The 21,370-nt window shown below is 46.2% G+C and overlaps 1 protein-coding gene across 1 annotated transcript in view; it reads left to right on the plus strand.

Moving 5' to 3' along the window:
* The first annotated feature begins 1,436 nt into the window (after positions 1-1,436).
* eys (eyes shut homolog) overlaps positions 1,437-21,370 on the plus strand; it is a 101,077-nt gene continuing 81,143 nt past the window's right edge. Inside the window, exons 1-11 of the mRNA XM_057047223.1 lie at positions 1,437-1,628; positions 5,894-6,746; positions 7,053-7,166; positions 9,751-9,932; positions 10,550-10,680; positions 12,032-12,146; positions 13,101-13,260; positions 17,636-17,740; positions 19,007-19,146; positions 20,122-20,285; positions 20,411-20,664. Of these exons, the coding sequence (XP_056903203.1) occupies positions 6,002-6,746; positions 7,053-7,166; positions 9,751-9,932; positions 10,550-10,680; positions 12,032-12,146; positions 13,101-13,260; positions 17,636-17,740; positions 19,007-19,146; positions 20,122-20,285; positions 20,411-20,664 (2,110 nt within the window). The 5' untranslated portion in view covers positions 1,437-1,628; positions 5,894-6,001. The remainder of the gene's footprint in view (positions 1,629-5,893; positions 6,747-7,052; positions 7,167-9,750; positions 9,933-10,549; positions 10,681-12,031; positions 12,147-13,100; positions 13,261-17,635; positions 17,741-19,006; positions 19,147-20,121; positions 20,286-20,410; positions 20,665-21,370) is intronic.

Raw genomic sequence — 21,370 nt, forward strand, 5'->3', positions numbered from 1 at the left:
GTTGTTTGGGCTTGTTTTTAACAATTCATGAGTAACGGCAGAATGTGGAATGAAAAACACGTCTTGGAACCGTCCTTCTCTGCATCTCCTTCCACTCTGCTGCTGCTGCAGGAGGACGCTCAGATTCTGTCTCTTGAAATAAACAATCTCGTTCCCCATCTCAGGGCTCCACTTAAGCTGGACCAAATAAGCAGTCCTCTTTTGTACCGGCACCAATTAGATGGATGGATATGAGAAGATTCCTCTTTGTGCTGGTTGTGATGGAGGATTTGGTTTGCAGCTCCTGAAGAACTCTCAGAACTTCTCCCTTGTGTTGAGTGTTTGCATGTGTCCTCAAATCGTTAGCGTCCCCGTCCCCCCTCCCCACCCACCGTCTTGGGTTTGCATGGAAAATACAGGGTTACAGCATCCAATTGCTACCTCTGACAAGCTAGCAGCTCTTTAAAGCTACTAGAATCTAATGTCAATTCCCCGCCCACCCAAATAAATAAATAAACAAATGAATAATGAACATTAGACACGATGGAATATTTCAGAAACTTATGAATGGATTCTCTTTGGGTTTGATCCATGACCAGCTGGAGGGTTTCTGGGCTGAGATAGTAAATGGTCTAACTCTGCCCTCCTTCCCTGGTACTGGAATGTCCCGGAGTGAGGCAGCTTAACCCCTTACCTATTTGTTACACAACAACAAAGACCACTAAGACTGATTGCTGAGGATGTCGCTATGCCGACCACGAATGGGGGAGGTGGGAGAGCCGGGGACGAGCTTATACTGCGAGAAAACTGTCAAAAACATTACCAGGACGAACGAAAATCACGTTTGAACACAAAACCTGTGTCTGTCCTCCTAACCCTAACCTGTCTTTCCACGTCTGAACCAAAAAAAAGAAAATCTAATTGAATACGTTCTATGGGAGTTCATGTGTGGAGACATATGTGTTTTTCCAAAAATATCCCACTGATTCCCGGCAGCATTTAGAGGAGGCTGTGCTACGGTGGCGGCTGTATCAGCGGCAGCCTTCATCTAATTATCAGGCCAAGTAGTTGTGACAGCTCATGCATGGCAAAGAATCGCCGTAATGTGTATTTATTAGCTATAGGTACTACAGGAAATGGCCATCAATTCCTTGAATGAATGGGTTTAATGGTTTTTTGGAATTAATGTTTATTAAACGTGTTCCTTAAGCCATATCTGTCATGGTTCAACTGCATTTATTAAACAGCCCGCTCCTTTTTTTATTATGAACCCCCCCCATATACATACCTAAAATAGATAAACCTGACTCCGAGAGAGCGCATTGGTTATTTACAGGAGATAATGACTCGGCTTGGTTTATAAATATTTAGTTAAGCCTGATTAAATAATCAATCAGGCAGGCTGTATCCCCGCCCTGTCCTACCCAGGAGGACCTTGATTCCAGCAAGCAGACGCGCCTTCAGCCCTCAGTGTCTGATCACATCTCCTTAGCAACGCGTTTGCTCCTGATTGTGCGTCGACGGCTCAGCTGCCCTATTCCCCCTGAGTGACAGACAGTGGGAGGGAAAAGAAAAGAAAAACTCTTCCAAAAAAAAAAAAAGATGTTGCGAATCACCAAGCCAGCTCGGAGCAACCTCTCATATCAATGGTGAGCTCACATCCCGCATGTTTTAACCTTACACTGCTAATTGCCAGTAAACAGAGACGCTGTGGCGGCAGATGGCCCGTGCACGTGTTCTCCTAGACAGATTATGTGTCTGTTGGTAAATCCGGGGCCTTGCGGCTGCAGAACGGGGTCATTCCATCTCAGTCTGAAGGCTTAAGCTGTTGTTTAAAGCACTCTTTTGGATCCAAACGTGTGTGAGGCAGCGTGCTGGCCAGTCTCAGCCCACTGACTGACTGTTGGTGTAGGTCCTGGTCTTTTTTAACAATTTTATGCAGATTTGGATGTATTGAAAATTTGCTCTATGCGCTCTGTTAATTTGTGATGATACCTAAGCAGGCTTTGCCATCCAATCAAAAAAATAGCATACAATTCTGTGACTGCATGTGATGGAGGGGATATAAGGGTCAGGGCAGCATGGGCACTGAGGCAGCACTCTCCCACAGAGCCAGAGGCCACTATCAAACGCTGCATATTTATGCTACATGCTCTGTGATGCTAATAGCAAGCTACATAGGGATGCGACTTGATAGCCTTCTGCAGATCAATGAGAACATTAATGCAGCTTTCAAGCAGTAACATTTTGGTAATGTAAATCAGATGATGCATTGAAATTGAAATAAACATTTGGACATTTCCTGCAGGGTTTTGTACCACTAGCTAATAGAAACTACTCATGCTTCGTAGCCTCTCGAGCCTCTACAATTTCTCCAAGTTTTGAACAAGAGGTAAAAATAAGCAAATCAAGATGCACAGCCTTACCTTATTGAGGTGTCTCTCTAAAGTTTGTGGTGAACAGGAAGCCCATCAGCCCACTAGAGGGGAGATATTGTCAAATGAAAGTGTTGACATAAGGAACAAAAATATTCATGAAAAAGAAGTATTCCTGCTAGAGCTGTGCTGCTGCTGGCTTTATTTTAACAAAGGTCAAAGTTCTTTTGGGTAATACTGCTACAGAAACTCGTGTTTGGTCCCTTATTAGCCCCTCAGATGACACTAAGAAGTCATTCTCTTAGCCAGAAATAGAAAGCTATCATTAAAAAAAAAAAACTCACATTGTTTAGTTTCTGCTCAGGTCTGCAGTTAGAGGTGGAAAAAAGATGCAAGGGTTTGTTTTGGAGAACTCAGGCCCCGGTGCTCATCAGTTACCGATTAGCGCTGATCCAGGATAGCTACCCAGGGAGAACCGGTGATCAGGCCAGCAGCAGCTGTGGCCAGTTGCCTGCTGGTGTTTGGCTAATCAGTCATTCAGCGGCTCTGCTGTGGCCCTGCTGGTAATTGAATGAAGTATGACAGGGATTTTTTTGGTTTGTTTCTTTTCCTCTGTTACAAATCCAAGAGTGAACCGAGTGTGTTTTTGGTTAAAAAAAACAAACCCATCTGCATTCCTTTCAGTAACAATGACACCACCTCATTCTGCTATATCCTCCTCAGAAATGGGCCGTCATACCAAAAACAAACCAAAAAAAATGGTACGTGCTACTTGATGGCACACCTGGGGGCTGCAACTTGTTCAGGATTCGATCACTTTAACTTTCAAACATTCAGATCAGGTGGCTGTGGAAGGTTTTTTGCGATTGAATTATGAGCCAAATCAACACCTGGAAAAGGTGCTTCTAGTTTTCTCTAGAGTTGGCAGAGCTCTGACACGGCCACCACGGCCCCACACTGTTGTGTTTGGGGTCTCGTAATAAGACCTCTCAAAATCCAAAATCCAAACTGCACTACAATGCTGGCAGCCCTTTAGCAAGAATCATCTCTCTGTTGCTACCATGGAGATATTTCTGCTTGAGTGTGTGTGCACGTGTGCAGAAGTGAGTCGTCACATTCAAATTAATTTATAAATTCAATTTATTCCCCACTCCAAGTTTTATCCTACTTGTGATGCGTATAAATGTAATATCCCATGCAGCGGGCAAAGAAAAACACAGAGCTCTCAAAATACGGCGAGGAGACGCGTTCAGACGGTGCAGCTGTCAAGGCCCAAACATGGAATCATAATGACACATTTCCATATACGAGGGGGCTCAGGCTGTTTATCTCCACGGTGTTTTCTTCTACTTACACCTGTACGTCCTCATTCCGAGCAGAAGTATCATTATACTCTAACTAGCAGATGATCCCCCCCCCCCCCCCCCCAGCAGCCTCTTTATCCTGATCTGGGTATCGCATTGGCATGATAATAAGTCAAACTTTTGCTTCTTTAGACAGCAAAGTTTGAAAATGTTTCCACTGGGCCAAAGTTTGGGACCGGTGTTGCGTTTACTGTCATCAACAAAATGGCTATTTTATTGTTTAAGGAATACACCTGCGCCAAAAATTAAAAACAACTGTATTCAACAATGCTGCAGAAACCGCCGGGCGCCGTGTGTCATCTATGACATACGGCGGGCCGTCGCTTGAGGTGCTCGTTTGTTGTGCCCTCTCTGCGTGTCTCTGGGTCATTAGTCAAGTGAGGATTTACAAAGCTCCCTTGATCCATTGCCCCCTGCACACGTGCGTGGTCGGCATCCTAAAGCGCGGTGCTGAAGTGAAGCTACCATAAAAGCGGCAGGGAATGAGTTGACCCTGGCGGAACTGCGAGCCTGCGTCCGACCCCATGGCCGTTATTACTCGTAACATCTCGGTGTTCAGGCTGCAGTTTATTCCTGATCAATGGCATGAAAGCGCCTTAACATCCCTCGAAAGAAACGGTTTATTCCAGCTGTGGCCGACTGTGCGGATTGTTGGAACAGCATCACAATTAGCGCGGAAAGCTATCGAGATTGAATGAATTTGATCTTCTGCAGAATTAGGAGGGATGAGCGGTATCGACGGCGCCGGTTTCAAAGGTTTTCAAAATGATTTCGTCATCTCGCCAGCGTCAACTAATTGAAAACGATCCAACGACTAACTTGTGATTGACAAACGACAGTAAACCTTGACTTTTTTGGGGGCGAACCGGAACGCTTGGCGACTGTCGGTACCACATGCTCTCTTTTGGACCTTCCCTGCTCCGGTTGTTGGGATCAGAGGTGACCCCATTGCCGTTGCGGCGCACAAGGTCTTGATGCATCGTGGTACTCGCCTGCCCGTGCGAGCACGCCATGTCACGTCGGAATCGCCGCGGCTATTATGAATGTCAAAAACCCATTATGTTTGCGCGGCTGTGACCCCGTACGACCCCGCCGAAGGACTGTTGACTCGAAGCGTGCTGCTCTGATGTTACCTACGGCTGCAAGGAAGCCATGCAGCAAATGAGGCTTTTGATTGTGTTGGGTGGTGGTGGGGGGCGGGGCGTTGCATGCTTCAGGACGCCTGAAACGCACGGCGCCACCACAGTCATTTCACTGTCACAACAAAGGTGGCATCAAAGGTCCGCACCTTTGACACGTATTAGCTCGATTGAACAGGACGGAAGAAAGCAGCATAGTTGAGTTATTAATGGAGCTCTGTTCATCATCACAGCGCATCAGAGAACCCCCCACCCCACCCCCCCCGTCTCTCAATTCATGTAGGCCTGCATAATTGGTCTTGGAGAGGCAGCATGAAAAGAACTAAATAACTGTAATAAATATTACAACTCCCCCCTCAGTGATGATCTATCTCGACAAATCCTTCACATATTAAGCCACTTCCAACCACTTTTTTATTTTTATTTGGATGTAAATTCATGAAATCCGCAAGGGAACCATGGTTTCCCATCTCGCCCTCGGTCTTATGAGCGCTCCAACAATAGCTGCGGCCTCATTCAACCTCCTATTCACCCCCCCTTTTATTGACAGCGTTGCTCCACATTAAGTGCTGTCTGACTTATCGCCACATCGGCCCTCGCGGACTGATCAGGAGGCAGAGTTTCTCCCTCGCCGGGCGCCGACTCCCCTTTTGTTGTTTTTATCTTGTGCACACTTCTGAAAAAGGCCCAGGAGAGAGTGGGGGGGGGAGGGACAATGCTGTCTGCCTGAGCTCATCTCACGGCTAGACGCTGAGACACCGGCAGGGGAGAGAGAATATTTTATCTGACATTGTCACTCTCTGTAGAAAGCTCCGGGAAGCCGAGGCTGCTGTGACACACTTGGTGGTCAGCAGTGTGCGCGCGTGCGATTATGACAGCTATGCTAGTCTCGCCAGAGTTCCCGCGCAATGGAGCAGCGCACTTCCTGTGGCGTTGTTTTTTGGGGGGTTTTTTTGGTTGGCTTGTTTGTTTGGTTTCAACATCACCCTCATATTTTTCAGGATGTTAAACACCGCTGTTGCTTTGTGGTTTGCAGACCCCGTGTGGCATTCTGGGAGGACGACATCTCGTGAGGATCGCTGACAGCGCTTCTCTTAAAAGCACCAAGCAAACTTTCCTTTTTTGAGATTATTTTTTTTTTAAAATGGAACCATCGAGTCTTTCCTTGGTGCTCGTTTTTGTCACTGTCCACATGATCGAGTGCCAAACAGTCTGCGGTGGCCAGGCTCCCCTCGAGTGGCACCCTAAACAGCATGTGATCAAAATGAACTGGACTCTCACAGGGAACATCTGTGGCAGCCCCTCGGAGTGCTGGGGGTCTCACCAGGGACCGGAGTCCGCCGGACCTTCCCTCAACTTCCCGCAGATTTGCCCGCTTCGGCTCCAGCACGGAGACAAACTGGCGATGTCTGCTGACGAAACCCTGAAGTCATACGGCATCAGGCTCCTCAACGTGTCAGAGGGAAACTTTGAGAGCTGCTCCGTCCCCGGAGCCCTCGCGGATCAGTTTCTCTTCCCCCACAATGTGAACGAAAGCGAGCATGTCGAGACCAAGTGGCTGAACCCGGGTCATCATTATTTCATCGCTCTGCATGATGGAGACCCGCAGCTCTGCAAGCTTGGCTTGAGGCTAAACGTGTCTGTGAAGGTCCAGCTCTGTCAGGCCTCGCCGCTGCTGCGGCTTTGTTCGGGGAGCGGCGCCTGTCAGGCGGGCCCGGAGGACAGCGCCTACACCTGTCGGTGCTACCATCACTACTCCGGCATGTTCTGTGAAATGTCGGATCCCTGTTTGGAGAACCCGTGTAAAAATCAAGGGGTCTGCTTGAGCAACGGCTCGGCAGACCCAAACCACAGAGCGTACAAATGTCTCTGCCCTCCGCATTTCTCAGGTATCAACAGCACGCCACGAATGTTTGTTTCTACATCCGTTTTATGAAGAACATCAGGCCACTTTTTAGTCCTCATTTTTAGCATCGACACCCCCCCAATAAACCCATCATTTACCACTGTTATGCTGGTCAGATTAGGTACCAATGCTGCCATCAAACATGCAGAGTTTGATAACGGACCTGCATAATTACCTGATAACAAACCACTTAATTAAACACTTATGTCCTCACCTCTCATTTCATCACCAGTCCTAACTGTGTGGGAACAGAAATCCCTAAATCGGGGCGTTTGTTTGCTGTTTGCAGGGCCCGACTGCTCCGAAGTCATCGGCAGAGAAAACTGCGGCAGGATTTGCAAACAGGGAAGCTGCGTTCAAGCGTCGCCCGTCTCCTTCAAGTGCCTGTGTCGGTCGGGGGGAGGTAGGCAGCATGCGTGCGTGGGACCGCTCGTCCGTCCGCGAAAGGCCCTCCTGTTGAGCCCCGACAGGAATATGAAGCCCCGCCCCACCTCTGTATGCACAGCCGCGTCATTTGCCTGGCAGTGGCAACGATCTTTGGAAAAGGTCAAAGCCGGGAACTCCAAAAGCCATATATCTTTTTAAATATCAACGTTTCCTTGTGGGTTTTGTACCCGGTCCCACTCGATGTTGTATTTGTCATCGTAATGCACCCAGAGGCCACTCCAGATCGAATTCCTCACGTCACGGCGGGCAGCCTGTAAAGAGCCGAGGCCAAACTGCTGGCTAACCGAGCGTGTCACTGTTGATAAAAGGAAAGTTTACAGCGTTCAATTAAAGTGGGATTTATGGTGGATCGTTTCTGCTTGTGTTAAATCGGCGCGGAGCTTCTGTTTGTTATTCATCCGGCTGAACCCTCTCTCGCCACCGCAGACGGACGACTGACCCACATGCGACGCCGCTTTACTTCACATTTAAATTCCTTTCATTCAGTCTGTTGAGGCTTGCACATATGTTTACGGCGGTCTGTTCGGGGTAATACCCACTTTAGCCAAGTCGGCGCTAAATTATGTAAATGCCTTTTTTCCCATGAATCATTAATCAAAGAGAATTGGACATAGCTTTAATATTCCCCACTGACGGCGAAATTTCATTCCTGTCGAATTTAGAACATTTGTGACCTGCTGACCTTTGAATATTTCCAGGCTTCCCCCTTTATTACAGAGTTAATGGGTGTCATTTGCCTCCAAATGTACAATGAGGTCAAAAGCCGTTGTGTACATAAAGGTTAGCAGACCTGCATAATTCCTGGATGTCACAGATTCCAGGGAAAACGAGTCAGTGACAAAGGGGGGAAGAGAGGACCAGGGGGCTCTTGAACCTCGATTCATAGTTCCGGCTGGAGAACAATTTGTCCTGGTCTCGATGCCTCTCGGCGTCGTCCGAGGTTGCCTCCCTGGTTTCAGCTTGTTATTAGCGGCGCCCAGCCCGACGGGGACGGATGAAGTCTTGGCGGCAGAAGAAGAAAGCGCAGGTCCTTTGGACACAAACGCTAAACTTGTTTCAGAAATCTTGAAATATCGCGTTGAAGCGTGGAGGAAGTAGCCGGAGGTTTCTGATAGCGGAGCTCTTTTGTTTTAAATTTCATTGATAGTTATATAAAAAAAACGAGGAAAGAAAAGCAGCCAGCCGAAAGCCCCTCCCGCTGCTGCGGCTTTCATTCAATTTGTTTTAATTTTCTGCTGCGTTCTCAGCTAAGTGGGCTCCACCGGGTGCTTTCATGTAGCCGCGGTGTCCTGCAGCATCAGCTCCTTGGGAGTTCCGGGGGAGCCGGCGCCTCCTCTACCTTGCCGCCGCAGTTGCCTCATTAATCAACTGGAAGTTAGCGGCTGCTGCGGCACCGGCTGCCCTCACAGGCCAAAGTCTATGCGCACAGAATAATGAGCCAAACTCGTGGGATCTTTCAAATGAGATTTGCTTTTGATTGGACGCTCCTCTGCACTACCTCCGGGGTTTTAGACACGCGGCATTAGCATCAGTCTGGAGTCATTTCAATTTGGTCCAAAGTATTAATTGTTTTGTTTTTTTCCACAAGCCTTGTTAGTGCCAATATCATATTCTTCAAGTTTCCTTTGCACTGTACCTTCTTTCATTAGCCTCGTTCAACTTTTTAATTAGACACTGACACAACGTGATATTTTTACGCATGTTTGCTATCTCCAGTTCATCTCTAGCCCGGCGATGTTAAATGAGATGAACGGCTTTATGGGAAACTAAAACACGGGCGACAATGTGCACCATGTTATTCCATCTGTTATTTGAAATGAGCCCAGGAGTAGAAGGACACTTTCCCGCCTCTCTCCAGTGGAAAATAAGTGTCGCTATCGCACCGGCAGAAGTTTTAATGGACCTGTTTTGAAAACTGGATTTCTGATGGAGAACGAGGGGAAGGCATGGCCCGAACTGGTACGCGCAAGATTGATGCCCGCAGTGGAGGATACGCAGGGGCCTCTGGGGTACGGCTGCTTCGGTATCAGCAGGGGGATTAAAAAAAAATATGCAAAGAAAGAGTCCCTGGAAAGATAAATGTGTGGCTACCTTGTGAAGAACACAAAAAGGAAATCTCTCACTGGGGAATTACATCCATTTTTTTTTTGCTTCACCTTAAAATCCACAGAGAGTTTGGTCTACTTTTATGCCTTGCTGGTACAATGTTAGCATGGCAGAATCCGCGTGATGGGAAAGTTTGTGGTGCATTCGTGGTATCACGGTCAGAACTGATTTGTCCTGAGCTGCCCTATTGTGGAGCTCTGACCTGGAGAGCAGGACCGAGCCGATAGACTCGCATTTCATAAATACTGCAGGAAAACTATTTACATCCATCTTTACAACCATTTTTAACCCTTTAGTGCACGTTCACTGCAGTGGTAAAGTAAAATCAGCATGTCGGGGTGAAAAAAACATTTTAGTTTGATATTACCAGGTTGATTTAATCCCATTTTCACAGTTTTGTACTTGTTTTCTTATTCTTTTTTTAAATTTCCCAGACCCGCCTTGTGAGACCTGGAACAATCCTTGTGAGCCGAATCCATGCAGGAATGGTGGGATGTGCAGCGAAGGTCCCGGCGGGTTCGTTTGCCATTGCCCAGACGGGTTTGCAGGACTCCGCTGCCACATCGACTGCACCCAGCCTGCGTGTCTGCAGGGACCAAACTGCAGCGCCTCACACGTGAGGAGCGGAAATCAGCGCGTTGTCATCCGACGTTATCAAATGAGTTGATCTGGAAAGCCGCGACGTCTAATTGAAATGTCCCCCCACAGAGAGAGGATAAAGAGTTTAAGCACTTGCGTTCCACTTCCAATCTTCTCTCATTAACTGCTTTTTTTTTTTACGACATATTATTTCTATTATTCATATTTCGACACATTTTGCACAAGCAGGAGGAGCAGAAAAAGTAATATTTGCCTTATTGTCCTTATTTGACCTTTTTTTAATAAGCACACTTGCTAATTGTGTGCTACATACAGTATGTTCACAAAACATTTAATTTCAAATCAAATTAAAGGAGGTACGTAGCAAAATAATGCCAAAACTTTGCGCAGTGTTGTTATTTGCTAAACTAATTTTTGACTTTTACAGCTCCAATGATTCCATTTGCAGGACCTGCTCTTGCTTTTATTTCCTTTACCCGTTTAGGCCATTAAAATTAATGCAAGTCAGTAAAGGTGCAATTTTAGAAGCAAAGCCATTATTTTTACCCTCACTCTTGGTAATTTCGTGCACCCTTGTGTAATGTAACCCCGTTTCCCTGCGCTAACAGATGACCTGTTTTGTCTCGTCGTCAGGCGCCAGAATGTGTCTGTGCAGATGTTAATATGGTCCCAGACTGCAGGAAGCAGAAGGAGAGTGTGTGCAGCCCATCGCCGTGCCTCAACAACGCTACCTGTGTGTCAAAGGGAAACGACTCTATCTGCAGGTACGACACTCGCGATGGGGGCCTCTCCAGATAATTCGAAAGCTTTGCAGCTCTCTCTCCCACCGAGAATGAAGGGGAGGGGCGAGGCGGCCTCTTTATTTTATCATCCTGTCTTTATATCGTCATCGTTTGTATCAGGTTCTGAATTTTCAGCGTTAATACGCACCTGCGTGGGGAAAAAGCTGAACCTCAGCCCTCAGATGACTGATTTTGATATTATCATTAAATCCTCATAAATAAAGTCAGGTGTTGTCTGTTTATTCGGCACCAAAGAGGCAGAAATGTTGACTTGTGTTTGTAGACAGTGTGTTTTAGGGAGGTTCTGAGTAGGGCTGTAGCCCACACCTGGAAACACAGCCTAACCTGGAAACACCAGATAATGGGCCCACTCATTAAACTGATCACATCAAATGATAAAAACGACATCAACCACATTGCTGCTTGCAACATTGTCAGCTTACTGGGTTGGCTGAAGCCGGATCTCAACCATGCTTTTACAGAGGAACCTGTTGGGGTCCATGGTTCCGGGTTGTGTGTTGTTGTGGTCCTGTTTGCTTCTTCCTGCAGGGGGCGTGGAGGAGTTAATTTGCTGCAGCTGGCGCTGCAGGCAGGCGCACCTGTGTGCAATCTACATCAGGCCACCTATTTAAGGACGGAGCGCCTGCCTGCCAGCGTTGGAGTGTTATTGTGGTTTTCACAGTCTCCATGCTGCCCTGCTGGAGTGCAGCATGTGCTGGACCTGACTGCCGTGTTGGCTCTGTGTGCCCCAGAAGACTGAAGGAGTTCTTCCCCTGTGGTCCAGGACAGCTGCCAAATTGGTCTTTTGATAAAGACTTTGTGTTTGGACTTTATTCCCACTGCGTTTTTGCCGGCTTTGGGGTCCTGGAAAAAACCGAGGTCTAACAGAACTCCCTGCTTAGGCATTTTCTGTGCTCACCAATGTTAAGCTGGCAGTGCTTCAGTGAAACAAAGACTCTTATTGGGACTTTCTGTTGCCCTCAAACTTCAAGAGGAGGTAGACTGGTTTCTGTCAGACTGGCCTAATGATTCAGCAAAAATATATGTCTTGTATTTTTGAAAGAATCACAGAAAACTATTATATTTGACAGAAAAAAGGATTTTTACATTTACAGGAAAATCCTCAGTCTAAACTGCTGGGAATAACAGTGCTGCATGCATTTGACGATCCAGAGCGGAGAGACTGGAAGTGCTGCTCGCCTCCACTGTGTCGATCATGTCCATATCAAGAAAATAAAATTAGAACCGCATACTTCTTGTAATGGTTAAAATCATGCTAGAGCTCAGGGCTCTGGGTGAATTGATTTTAATGACACTGACCTCTGCTTAACAGATGTCTGCGTGGTTTTTCCGGGAAGAATTGCCAAGAAATAATTGACCACTGCAGGCTGCTCAATATCAACTGCCTCAATGAGGGATTGTGCTTGAGTGTAATTGGCGGATTTCAGGTGAGTAACGCAAGGCTGGAGCCATAATGAACACCCAGGAAAAGGAAAAAAGAAGAAAGAAATCACTCCTGCTTTAGTATTAGCATGAAATGAATGTGTTTTTCTGTGGGTGTGATGATTAAAAATATATGTTGGACCTTTCAGCTGTTGCATCATGTTGACAACCGTTTGGTGTTATTAGTCCCTTTAAAGCTGCTTTACAGCATGACATGAAAGGGGGGAGAGTGAGAGAAGCATTCTGGTTCTTAACCATTACTTATTGCTGGCATAGGGAGGCTTTTTGCTCTGAAGGACACCTCTCTGTTGGTCACTCTTATGTCTGTAACACCTTACAGTGCTTCATAATGGCCCACAGTACTTAATTGCTCTCCATCAGTTTTCTTTCAGTAAGCCACTCACTGATTTGTGGTCTGAAATCAAACGTTAGGGGTTTCATTTTTTGAAGGGTTGGCCAAAATCAACCCCCTTTGGTTGCAAAACACTTATTTTTAAATGCTTTTTAACGGAATATTGTACTTTTGAGATGGGTTCTATTTTCGTTTGAGTCTGAAATGCGTACTGCCAGAAAATGAACCATGCTAACTCCATGCTAACACCGTCCCGCGGTGAGCTGTCCGTTGTGCCACCATGCCCCTACATCACATAATCCAGTAATGACCTAGCGTCTTTAAATAAATAATGGACATAAAAAATCTTTTCTTATTTGCAATGGCTTCTCATCGCTATGATTTTCGATAGTACGAAGGCTATTATCTGATTTCTGATCATGATGTACTGTATAATCTGGCAGTTGAGTCTTTCCAGGTCTGCCTGAGTTAAAGGTTAATGAGTGTCAAGCAGTTGTAAATAATTATGAGCGAGGCCTCATTTCGTAAAGAGGAACCCTCTGTAATTAGCGTTGGAATGAATCGGAATATTTGCACACACAGATGCGTGTGTCCTGTCTTGCTGCAGTGTGTTTGCTCTCCGGGATGGACCGGCGAGCTCTGCCAGTACGTGGGCGACGCCTGCCTGGTCCAGCCAAACAGCTGCGCCAACGGAGCCACGTGCATAACCACGAGCCAGCCGTCGTCCCCCCCAGAGTACACCTGCAAATGCCCACTTGGATTCACAGGTGAGACGTCCTGGTTCTTTCTTGGTCCTCTTGGTCCCGTCTAGATTTACGGCTCGATGTCGCTGATACACACCCCAATGGGGATAATTGATCATGGGGTGAGGAGTGGGTGATTGGTGTCTGGGGAAAGATAGAGGAGACAGTGGCCGTGCGCACTGTTAGCACAGGTTTGCAATCGTATGTAACAACCATGTACGGAGAAAAGCTGGATCTTTTTCTACAATAGGGATAACAATCAACAGCACTCTGACAAGAACAGGAAACTCAAAGTATTTATTTCTTTTGTAGTCTTGCTAGCCTTTCAGAGCTGTTCAGAAACTATTGCGCCTCATTGATATGTCAAGGTTGGCCGTTGTCATGAAGGCATACTTCCATACTTTTCCATTAAGCCTCTTGAATCTCTTATTTTTTTGGAACTACTTCTTGGCAAATTACTCCTATTTTGGTGAGGTCAGTCATTGGAGCGTAGTAGAGGTGACACACATGATTGTTGCACCCTGTAAACATTAAACCTGCCAATACCAACGAGCGCACCTCCTCAATGGATTTATTATTATTATTGTTGTTATTGTTATTGTTGTTGTCCAGCAACATTGGTGCTTCCCTAGACGCGGCCTGTAAATTCAGCTCAACTTTCATCATCTGTCTGGTTCAGTTTCTTTATCACGATGTCGCCTGTAGCCTTGATCGCCATATATTTTTATTCCTTTGTTCAATCCTTTGTTAATTGCACGATTCTCCAGAGTACTGCCCTGTCTGACCATATTGAAATAGTTTTCTTTTCAGTTTTGTGTTTTTACCACCTTCATCCCAAGTGATTACCATGGCAACAAGCTTTTTTCCCCTTTCATGAACACAACACTTTTGTAAAAATGAACCAAAAAAGTCAAAAATAGACTTTGGGTTGGGTGCCTGTGATTATTGCCTTTTCATTCGCTTTCTCTGGTTCTGAAAATGGTGTCTAACAAAGAGACCTCTGGTCCTGTCTGATCAGATGACATTGCTCTGAAGGTTTTCTGGCAGCTCCCCTAATTCCAGAACACCTTCCATGTTTTGTCTGCACCAGATCTTGAACCAAGAACCCTCCAGAACCCTTTTCAGCCCAGTCCTCATCAGGCCGAGCTACCACCGACCCAATTCGGATTACAGCCGATAGCCCACAACATCCCTTTAAACAAGTTAAACAACAAGCGTTGTTTCCCCCCTCTTTTCATTGCACCCTGGATTTTGTCAATGGCGTGTATCCCAATCCGGCTGCTAGACCTGCTCTCACCTGCCGCTTCAGTGAGCCCTTACACAGCACTACTACCCCCCCCCCCCTCCCCCCCCCCCCCCCCCCCCCCCCCTTCCCGCCTCCATTCTCTTCAAAGGCTGAAATCTGTCGCCACTCCAGTAATGGAAAATTGTCTCTCAGGCCACGGCAGGTCTTCCCGACTGATGGAATCCATCGTGACATCATAGGATTTCTGCTTTGGAATTTCAAACCAGGCAGCACAGAATGGCCAATGGGATTGCAGGCTCTGTCCAGAACGGCGTACAACGAGATCAAATATCAATGCGTCAGTCGGACCTATGCATCAGGGCTGCGGTTGGTTTCAAAAATGTATTTATTCATGTACCCTCAATACCATCTCTTGGCATTATGCCAGCAAAACTGGGAGCTGATAGAAGCAATTGAAAACTTACATGATATGCATTTTATGTTTAAGACACCCATTAAAGATCCAGTACCAAAAGGCACACCCTCGGAATGCGCCTCTAATTCTTCTAAAATGTAAAAGCTCCTCAAAAGTGCACTTTTTTCGGCTGAAGCATGATTTATTATCTTTAATGAACAGTGGCGGCTGGTGGACTCTTCTCCAGGAGGGGAGCCACAACTCAAACATAGACCCATAGCAAAAAGCAAAGAAGCACTAAGACTATGTCGATTTAAGAGCAACAATTTAAATAACAAGCAATCTTAAGTAGTTCAGGCATAAAAGAGCTTCACACAATACCAGGGTATTATTTATATACTGTATATATATATATATATATATTTATTTATTACCGGTATATAATACCAAAATCAAACAGCAAAACAGAAACTTTAGTGAGTTGCTGGTCCACTTATGGACATCACAAAAGTTGGACTATCGATCGAACATAGAATAAAGCCAAAAGGATCACAAGAGAACTACTTTTAGTTCAAACACAAGATCTGGATCAGGTCAACTTTGTGACACAATATGGAATCTGTCCAGCAAATCGTCACAAAATAAACTGGGAAATTTGGAGAAGTGGTGGTTTCTTCCAAATGCCCCCCCTGTCGGCTCCAGAGAAGCTCCCAGCCTTAATGATAACCTGCTGGAGAGGCAAAACATAGCTGACCATGAGAACAACAGGCAATCACAAGGGTGGCTCCTGCAATCATCGTGATAACACGAGCAAAGCCAACTGCTTCACAGAGGTTACGTCAGGTCGCAGGAATTGCATCAAGTCATTGGAAATCTACTGTTAAACACCATGAGCTGTACTCTGTTCGTGCCCCACCTGGGCCAGCCATGTTATCTGACCTTTGTCTCTGTAGAGGAGGGAGCAGGTTGGCGGGCGTATTAGATGAGACCTGATGGAGGCCTGTGGCGGCAACGTGCTGGCAGATTTTTAATTTCTACGGCCACGCTATAATAAAGGACTTTTTATTATCTCCTAACCTGAATACCTCGGTTCCCGCAACAGCCTGGAGTTAGAATTCAAATTTGATAAAAAACGCATTTTATTCCTTCTTTTCAGTTGGACAGATATGTGGATTTTGCCGCTGCGCTGCGGGGCGTGTTTGTATATAATGACCTGTAGCAACGGCACGCAGATGATATCAATCACGGTGTTTGTGCTGTAGCATTAGGGCGCCTCCGCCGAGAAGAGACTTTTCCAGTACGTGTCGCCGCAGCTGGAGTATTGATGGTAGAAGCATTTTAAATTAATACCCTGCACTGGAAGACGCCAGCCCCCGCAAACCCTATCTGTGAGAGCGGCAGATGCTGAGGCAGCTGAGCATCAAATGAATGTCCTATCAGAGACCCTGCACCTCCCAAACACACACACACACACACACACCACACACACACACACACACACACACACACACACACACACACACACACACACACACACACACACCCCTTCCGCTCATCCTTCAGCCCAGACAGAGCTCATTATCAGGTGTCCATTTTCTTAAGGAGAGAACGAGCCTGTCAGACCCGGGGTCTGTTTCTCCTACATCTCATTTTGTGTTTCCAGGCACTCAGCACCAGCATTTCATATCGTATTAAAGGGATGTCTGTGCCTAAATACACTTTTGTCCCAGGTGGAATGTATTTTTAGCCAATATGCACATTTGCTTTTCTTGCTAAATATAAAAGTAATGCTAATCATGTCAGCTGCTCAAAACATTGAAGGATAATTGTGTTTAATGTTCTTTTGTGTGCTATGTAACTGAAAATGATGCTCAAAGTAACAAACCGGGGAGGCTTTGTTCACTTCCTTTTTGAAAAATCACAATCACAGGTGTAAATCTTAAGCCTGTCTAAAGAGATTAAAAACATTAAACTATCAGCGCTATCACCACTGCTCGCCAAGATTTACATTAGCCTGCTTAGGTTTGAATCATAATACTTTTCCATTAAAACTTGAATTACAGCAGTGGTAAAAGAAACCCACAAAACACCTGCTAGACCCTTTTTTTTGCCTCCAAAACAAGATTTCTTCTCATTACGCTGCTGAAATCTGCAGATGGTTGCCCTGAGCACAACTGATATCAGCTCAGTCCTTCTTTTAACTTGAATATTTGGAAGATTTCCGGAGAACTCCAACACTCTCTCATGACTTCTTAAAGCCATTTCCTTGGAATGGACCACCCGTGTGGCCTTTTTCTTTTAGAAATCGGCCAAAATGTTCCTGGGAGACCCGAATCATCAATACAAATTACTTTGCGAAGACCAGATTTAATTAAGCTGGCGAGCCGCCTGAAAAGCCACAGACATGTGACGTGCAATGTAAAGCTGAGGAGTTATTTTTATTTAGCGCTTTGTTTCAAACTAACCAATGCGGTGACGTACATGATACAGCGTGTTCTCAGCAGGGGCTGAATCTGTAACGCCAAAAAAAGTATCTTTCTGAAATGTTAATGGGAGCGAAAACCAAATATTTCAGCATCCGTGCTGACTGTGATGAAAGCGATGGAGGTGTTTTGGATTCCAGGGCCATGATCATCAGTGCACAAGGGCGTCGGTGGTCTCTCCACATCTCTACATCCACAAACGCCAATTTCTAGAGCCAAAACCTTTTAATTCTAATTTGATCTTCTTGTTCTTCTTCATCTTGTTCTTCTTCTCAGGTGAATACTGCGAGACTGAGATTAATGAATGTGGTTCCTTCCCCTGTCAGCACAATGGAACATGTGTTGACTTACCGGGGCGCTACACATGCCGGTGTCCTGCAGGTACGTGGACACGTCACCCGAGCTGCACGGTGTCTGTGTCCGTTATGGCATCTGCAGACCTTCTGAACTCATCTGTGGCATGAAGTGGTCGGCCAGGGTGACTCTGGTAATGTCAGTGTCACTGGAGGTGACTCTGTTGCTCTGAGAAACATTAGGAAGGAAGTCAGGTGGGAGAAACCATTTTGTGTGTTTACTGTTACTAATAATACAACTGTTATGAGGACTGAGGACAGCCAGAAGAGTCACACTCATATTACTAAAGCATCAATTTAGACCTGGGTTATGTGACTGACAACTGGGGAAAATGAACCATCCAGGCTCATTAACAGTGCTTGATAACACAACCAAAATTGTGCAGATATTTTGTTTCATAATAAAACATTATGAAACGGCCATTATTATCATTTACCTGTAATTGCCTTCCGTGCCAGACAGACCAAGGCTGAATTTAAATTGTGTTAACTGATGGAGCGTCGTGATGCTGGCAGGGATAGTGTGTCTGACAACAGCTTCTCTTACCTGATTAATCGAGTAGTTTACAGCAAATGTGGCCAGAACTTATTGCTCTCATTATAAAACTGAACAATGTGCATGCCCAACGCCGCACGCTGGCATTTAAATAACCTTAGGTGGAGCGCCGCATTATTAAAAAACAAAAAGCTCTTTATTAACTCTTTAATGTATCAGTGAGATTGAGAATGGAAAGTTTACCCATCCCTCCATGCATCCATCCACCCCTCCATCACTCCCTGCTTCCCTCCATCCATCCATCCATCTGTCCCTCCATCCATCCCTCTGTCCCTCCATCCATCCCTCCATCTCTCCCTGCCTCCCTCCATCCATCCATTTCAGAGCCTTTCAGGCCATCTCTGCACTCTCCCAGCATGCATTGTGTAAGATGATGTAAGTCCTAAACAGGCTGCCAGTGTTTCTTAAGGCCAAAGTGCTGACAGAAAGAAAAAAAAACAAAGTTCAGGCAACCATCATATCTTGGGTGGGACAGCTCAACAAACCTTTGCAGACGACTCGAGGAGCCATTTAAGGGGCAGTCGATCTGGACAAGGGACTATCTAACGTGTTGAATATTGAAGAGCCATTATTTGGACAGTATTAGCGGCAACTGTGGGTCTAAAATAGTCAAATTCTTCTGCCGCAGCTCAGAAAGAAAAAGGTGTGGGCTGAATTGTAAATGAGCGCCTGTAGGGGACTTTTCCCATCACGTGATACGATTATTTCACAAAGAATAATCAATATTCTTTTTTTAAGGATTTGTGGGAAAGAACTGTGAAATCGACGTCGATGCCTGCGCTCTCCCCAACAACTCGTGTCCTCCTGGGACTTGGTGCTTGGATCTGCCCGGCAGCCTTGAGTACACGTGCCGTGTACCCTGCCCCCAAAGCCTTCAAGTGGGTGAAGATGGAGCCACAGTTGCTCTTGTTTAGCAGTTGTGGGTTTGTGCATAGATCATCGCTCTGACTCCATGTCTGGGCATTCCCTTGATTTTTATTATTGCTCCGTAATATTGAATTTCAACACCACATCCTCAATCGAGGAGGTATCAGATGTTAATTCAGTATCTTACTGTGAAAATGTGGGATAATCCTCTCTTATACACGCGGATAAAAATAAGTCAGCATCCCATAGGAAGAGTGACAGCGTATGCCATAATCCATAAACACACTGAGAAGCTGTAAACATCGAGTCCTGACTAATGCAGAAATGACTGAAGTGTACTTTAGCTTTTTTTGCTTTTATGAGCGCACAAATCTGCACTCGTGTTGGAGCACATGCCGCGTGTTTAAAGCCAGCGCGAACTTTGTGAATCTGGCCCGTTCGCGTCAAAATTTCAAAGGCACCCTGGACAAAGTGAGCGGGTGCGTGGAGGAAGAGGAGCACGTTCACAGGAGTCGGGGAAAGAACCAGAGCTTAAGTAGCGTTTGATCACATGCCTGAAAATCAGCGTTCTAGAAAATCCCGCATGTGTCATAACAGAGCTGATGAAACGATTGCATTCGCAGCCTTTTCTGCTATATTTGCACCGCCGCTGCATATTAGAGATCCGGGCCCCCTAATGACCACTGATCCGGTGTGGTCGGACATGATGTAGGTGCAGCGTGGAACAGTGAGTGAACTCGCTACAAAGCTCGCATCAGTATTCATAAGTGTGTCATTTGATAGTAATGAAGCTCATTCGCAGGCAGCCAGGAGCGAGAAATGATGAGGGGGCCGCATTGTAAACTAATGGTTTTCACCCCGCACCAGATCCAGCTCAGTCCAGTTGAAGCCATTAGGAACCCAAAAGGAGCGAATTTTGCGCGCATTGGCGCCGCGTGCTCTTTAATTCACGCCGCGTCTGCTTAACGGCCCTCCTTTATTAACAGCCGTGTGACAACGGAGGACGCTGCGTGCTGAATAACGCCAGCAGCTACACGTGCATCTGCGCGCCGGGCTGGTCCGGGCAGAACTGCCGCCTCGACGTGAACGATTGTGTCCAACATTGGTGTCAGAATGGAGCCACTTGTGTGGATGAGATTGATGGTTACAGGTGAGCTTCCAGATCAGGGATGTCTCAGTCGCTTTAAAAGCCCTGACCTTTACTGTTGTTCTCCTTTCCGTCTGAAAGGAGGCTGCTTTGCTTTCCAACACCATTAAAACCTTCTCCCCCCCCAGCTGCGTCTGCCCGGGAGGATTCACCGGTGTCTACTGTGAGGAGGACATTGATTACTGCCTTGACCACCTTTGCTCCGAGCACGGCGTCTGCCTGGACCAGCAGAACAACTACACCTGCCGCTGCCGGCCCGGATTCGAGGGGCCGCTGTGTGAACTGGAAACAAATGAGTGCGACAGCTTCCCGTGTACAAACGGGGCCACCTGCGTCGACCTGCCCAGTGGTTATCAGTGCCGGTGCCCCCCAGGCTTTGCGGGTACGAGACCATCTAAACTGAGTGTCCACCTATTTACAGCCGGAGGTTCATTTTTCCCCTTGAAGGTGCACAGAGGGCTGGACTGAACCAAGGCTTGATGGGCGTGCACGTAAGGTCTTGAACTTGACCTTCAAGTGAACCCACGAGCATGTTTATGGCACAGCCCCCCCTAACTTAATCCAAAGGCTGGTCAGATGGAATTTGCTTTAATGGAAATTTTTGGATCATTTGTTTTTGCTATTTTTGCCATTTTTGACGCTTTTATATCATAGAAACTATCAAACAAAAATCAAAGCATTAAAGAGGTTTTAGTAGAATCTTGAGTAAAACCTTGCACGTTCACATAACCTTATAACTCAGTTATAACGCATGTAGTTCATGAATAGCTTTGCTTCCAACATGGAATGTGGCCATTAAGAATCTGACAGCGTTTGTCCCAATCATGTGTCAAAGTTTTTAAAACTACTATGCAGAGCATATTTAGTCTGCAGCCACCTTAATTAAATAGCTCGCAGTTCATAATTAACAGAGCTGTTGCCATTAAATGGGGTCACGCTGCCAAAGTGCAACGACCTCTCGGTGTAGATCATGTGAGGAGAGAATGTCACATGTGTGGCTCTTCAGTCGCCAGTGTGCCCACAAATCTGCCAGACCAGAGGCCAGATCCAGTATCCAGCATTAGATTTGTCATTAAAATCCATTTCTA

The sequence above is a fragment of the Takifugu flavidus genome, chromosome 11 (genome assembly GCF_003711565.1).
Source record: "Takifugu flavidus isolate HTHZ2018 chromosome 11, ASM371156v2, whole genome shotgun sequence".
NCBI classification, from domain to species: Eukaryota; Metazoa; Chordata; class Actinopteri; order Tetraodontiformes; family Tetraodontidae; genus Takifugu; species Takifugu flavidus.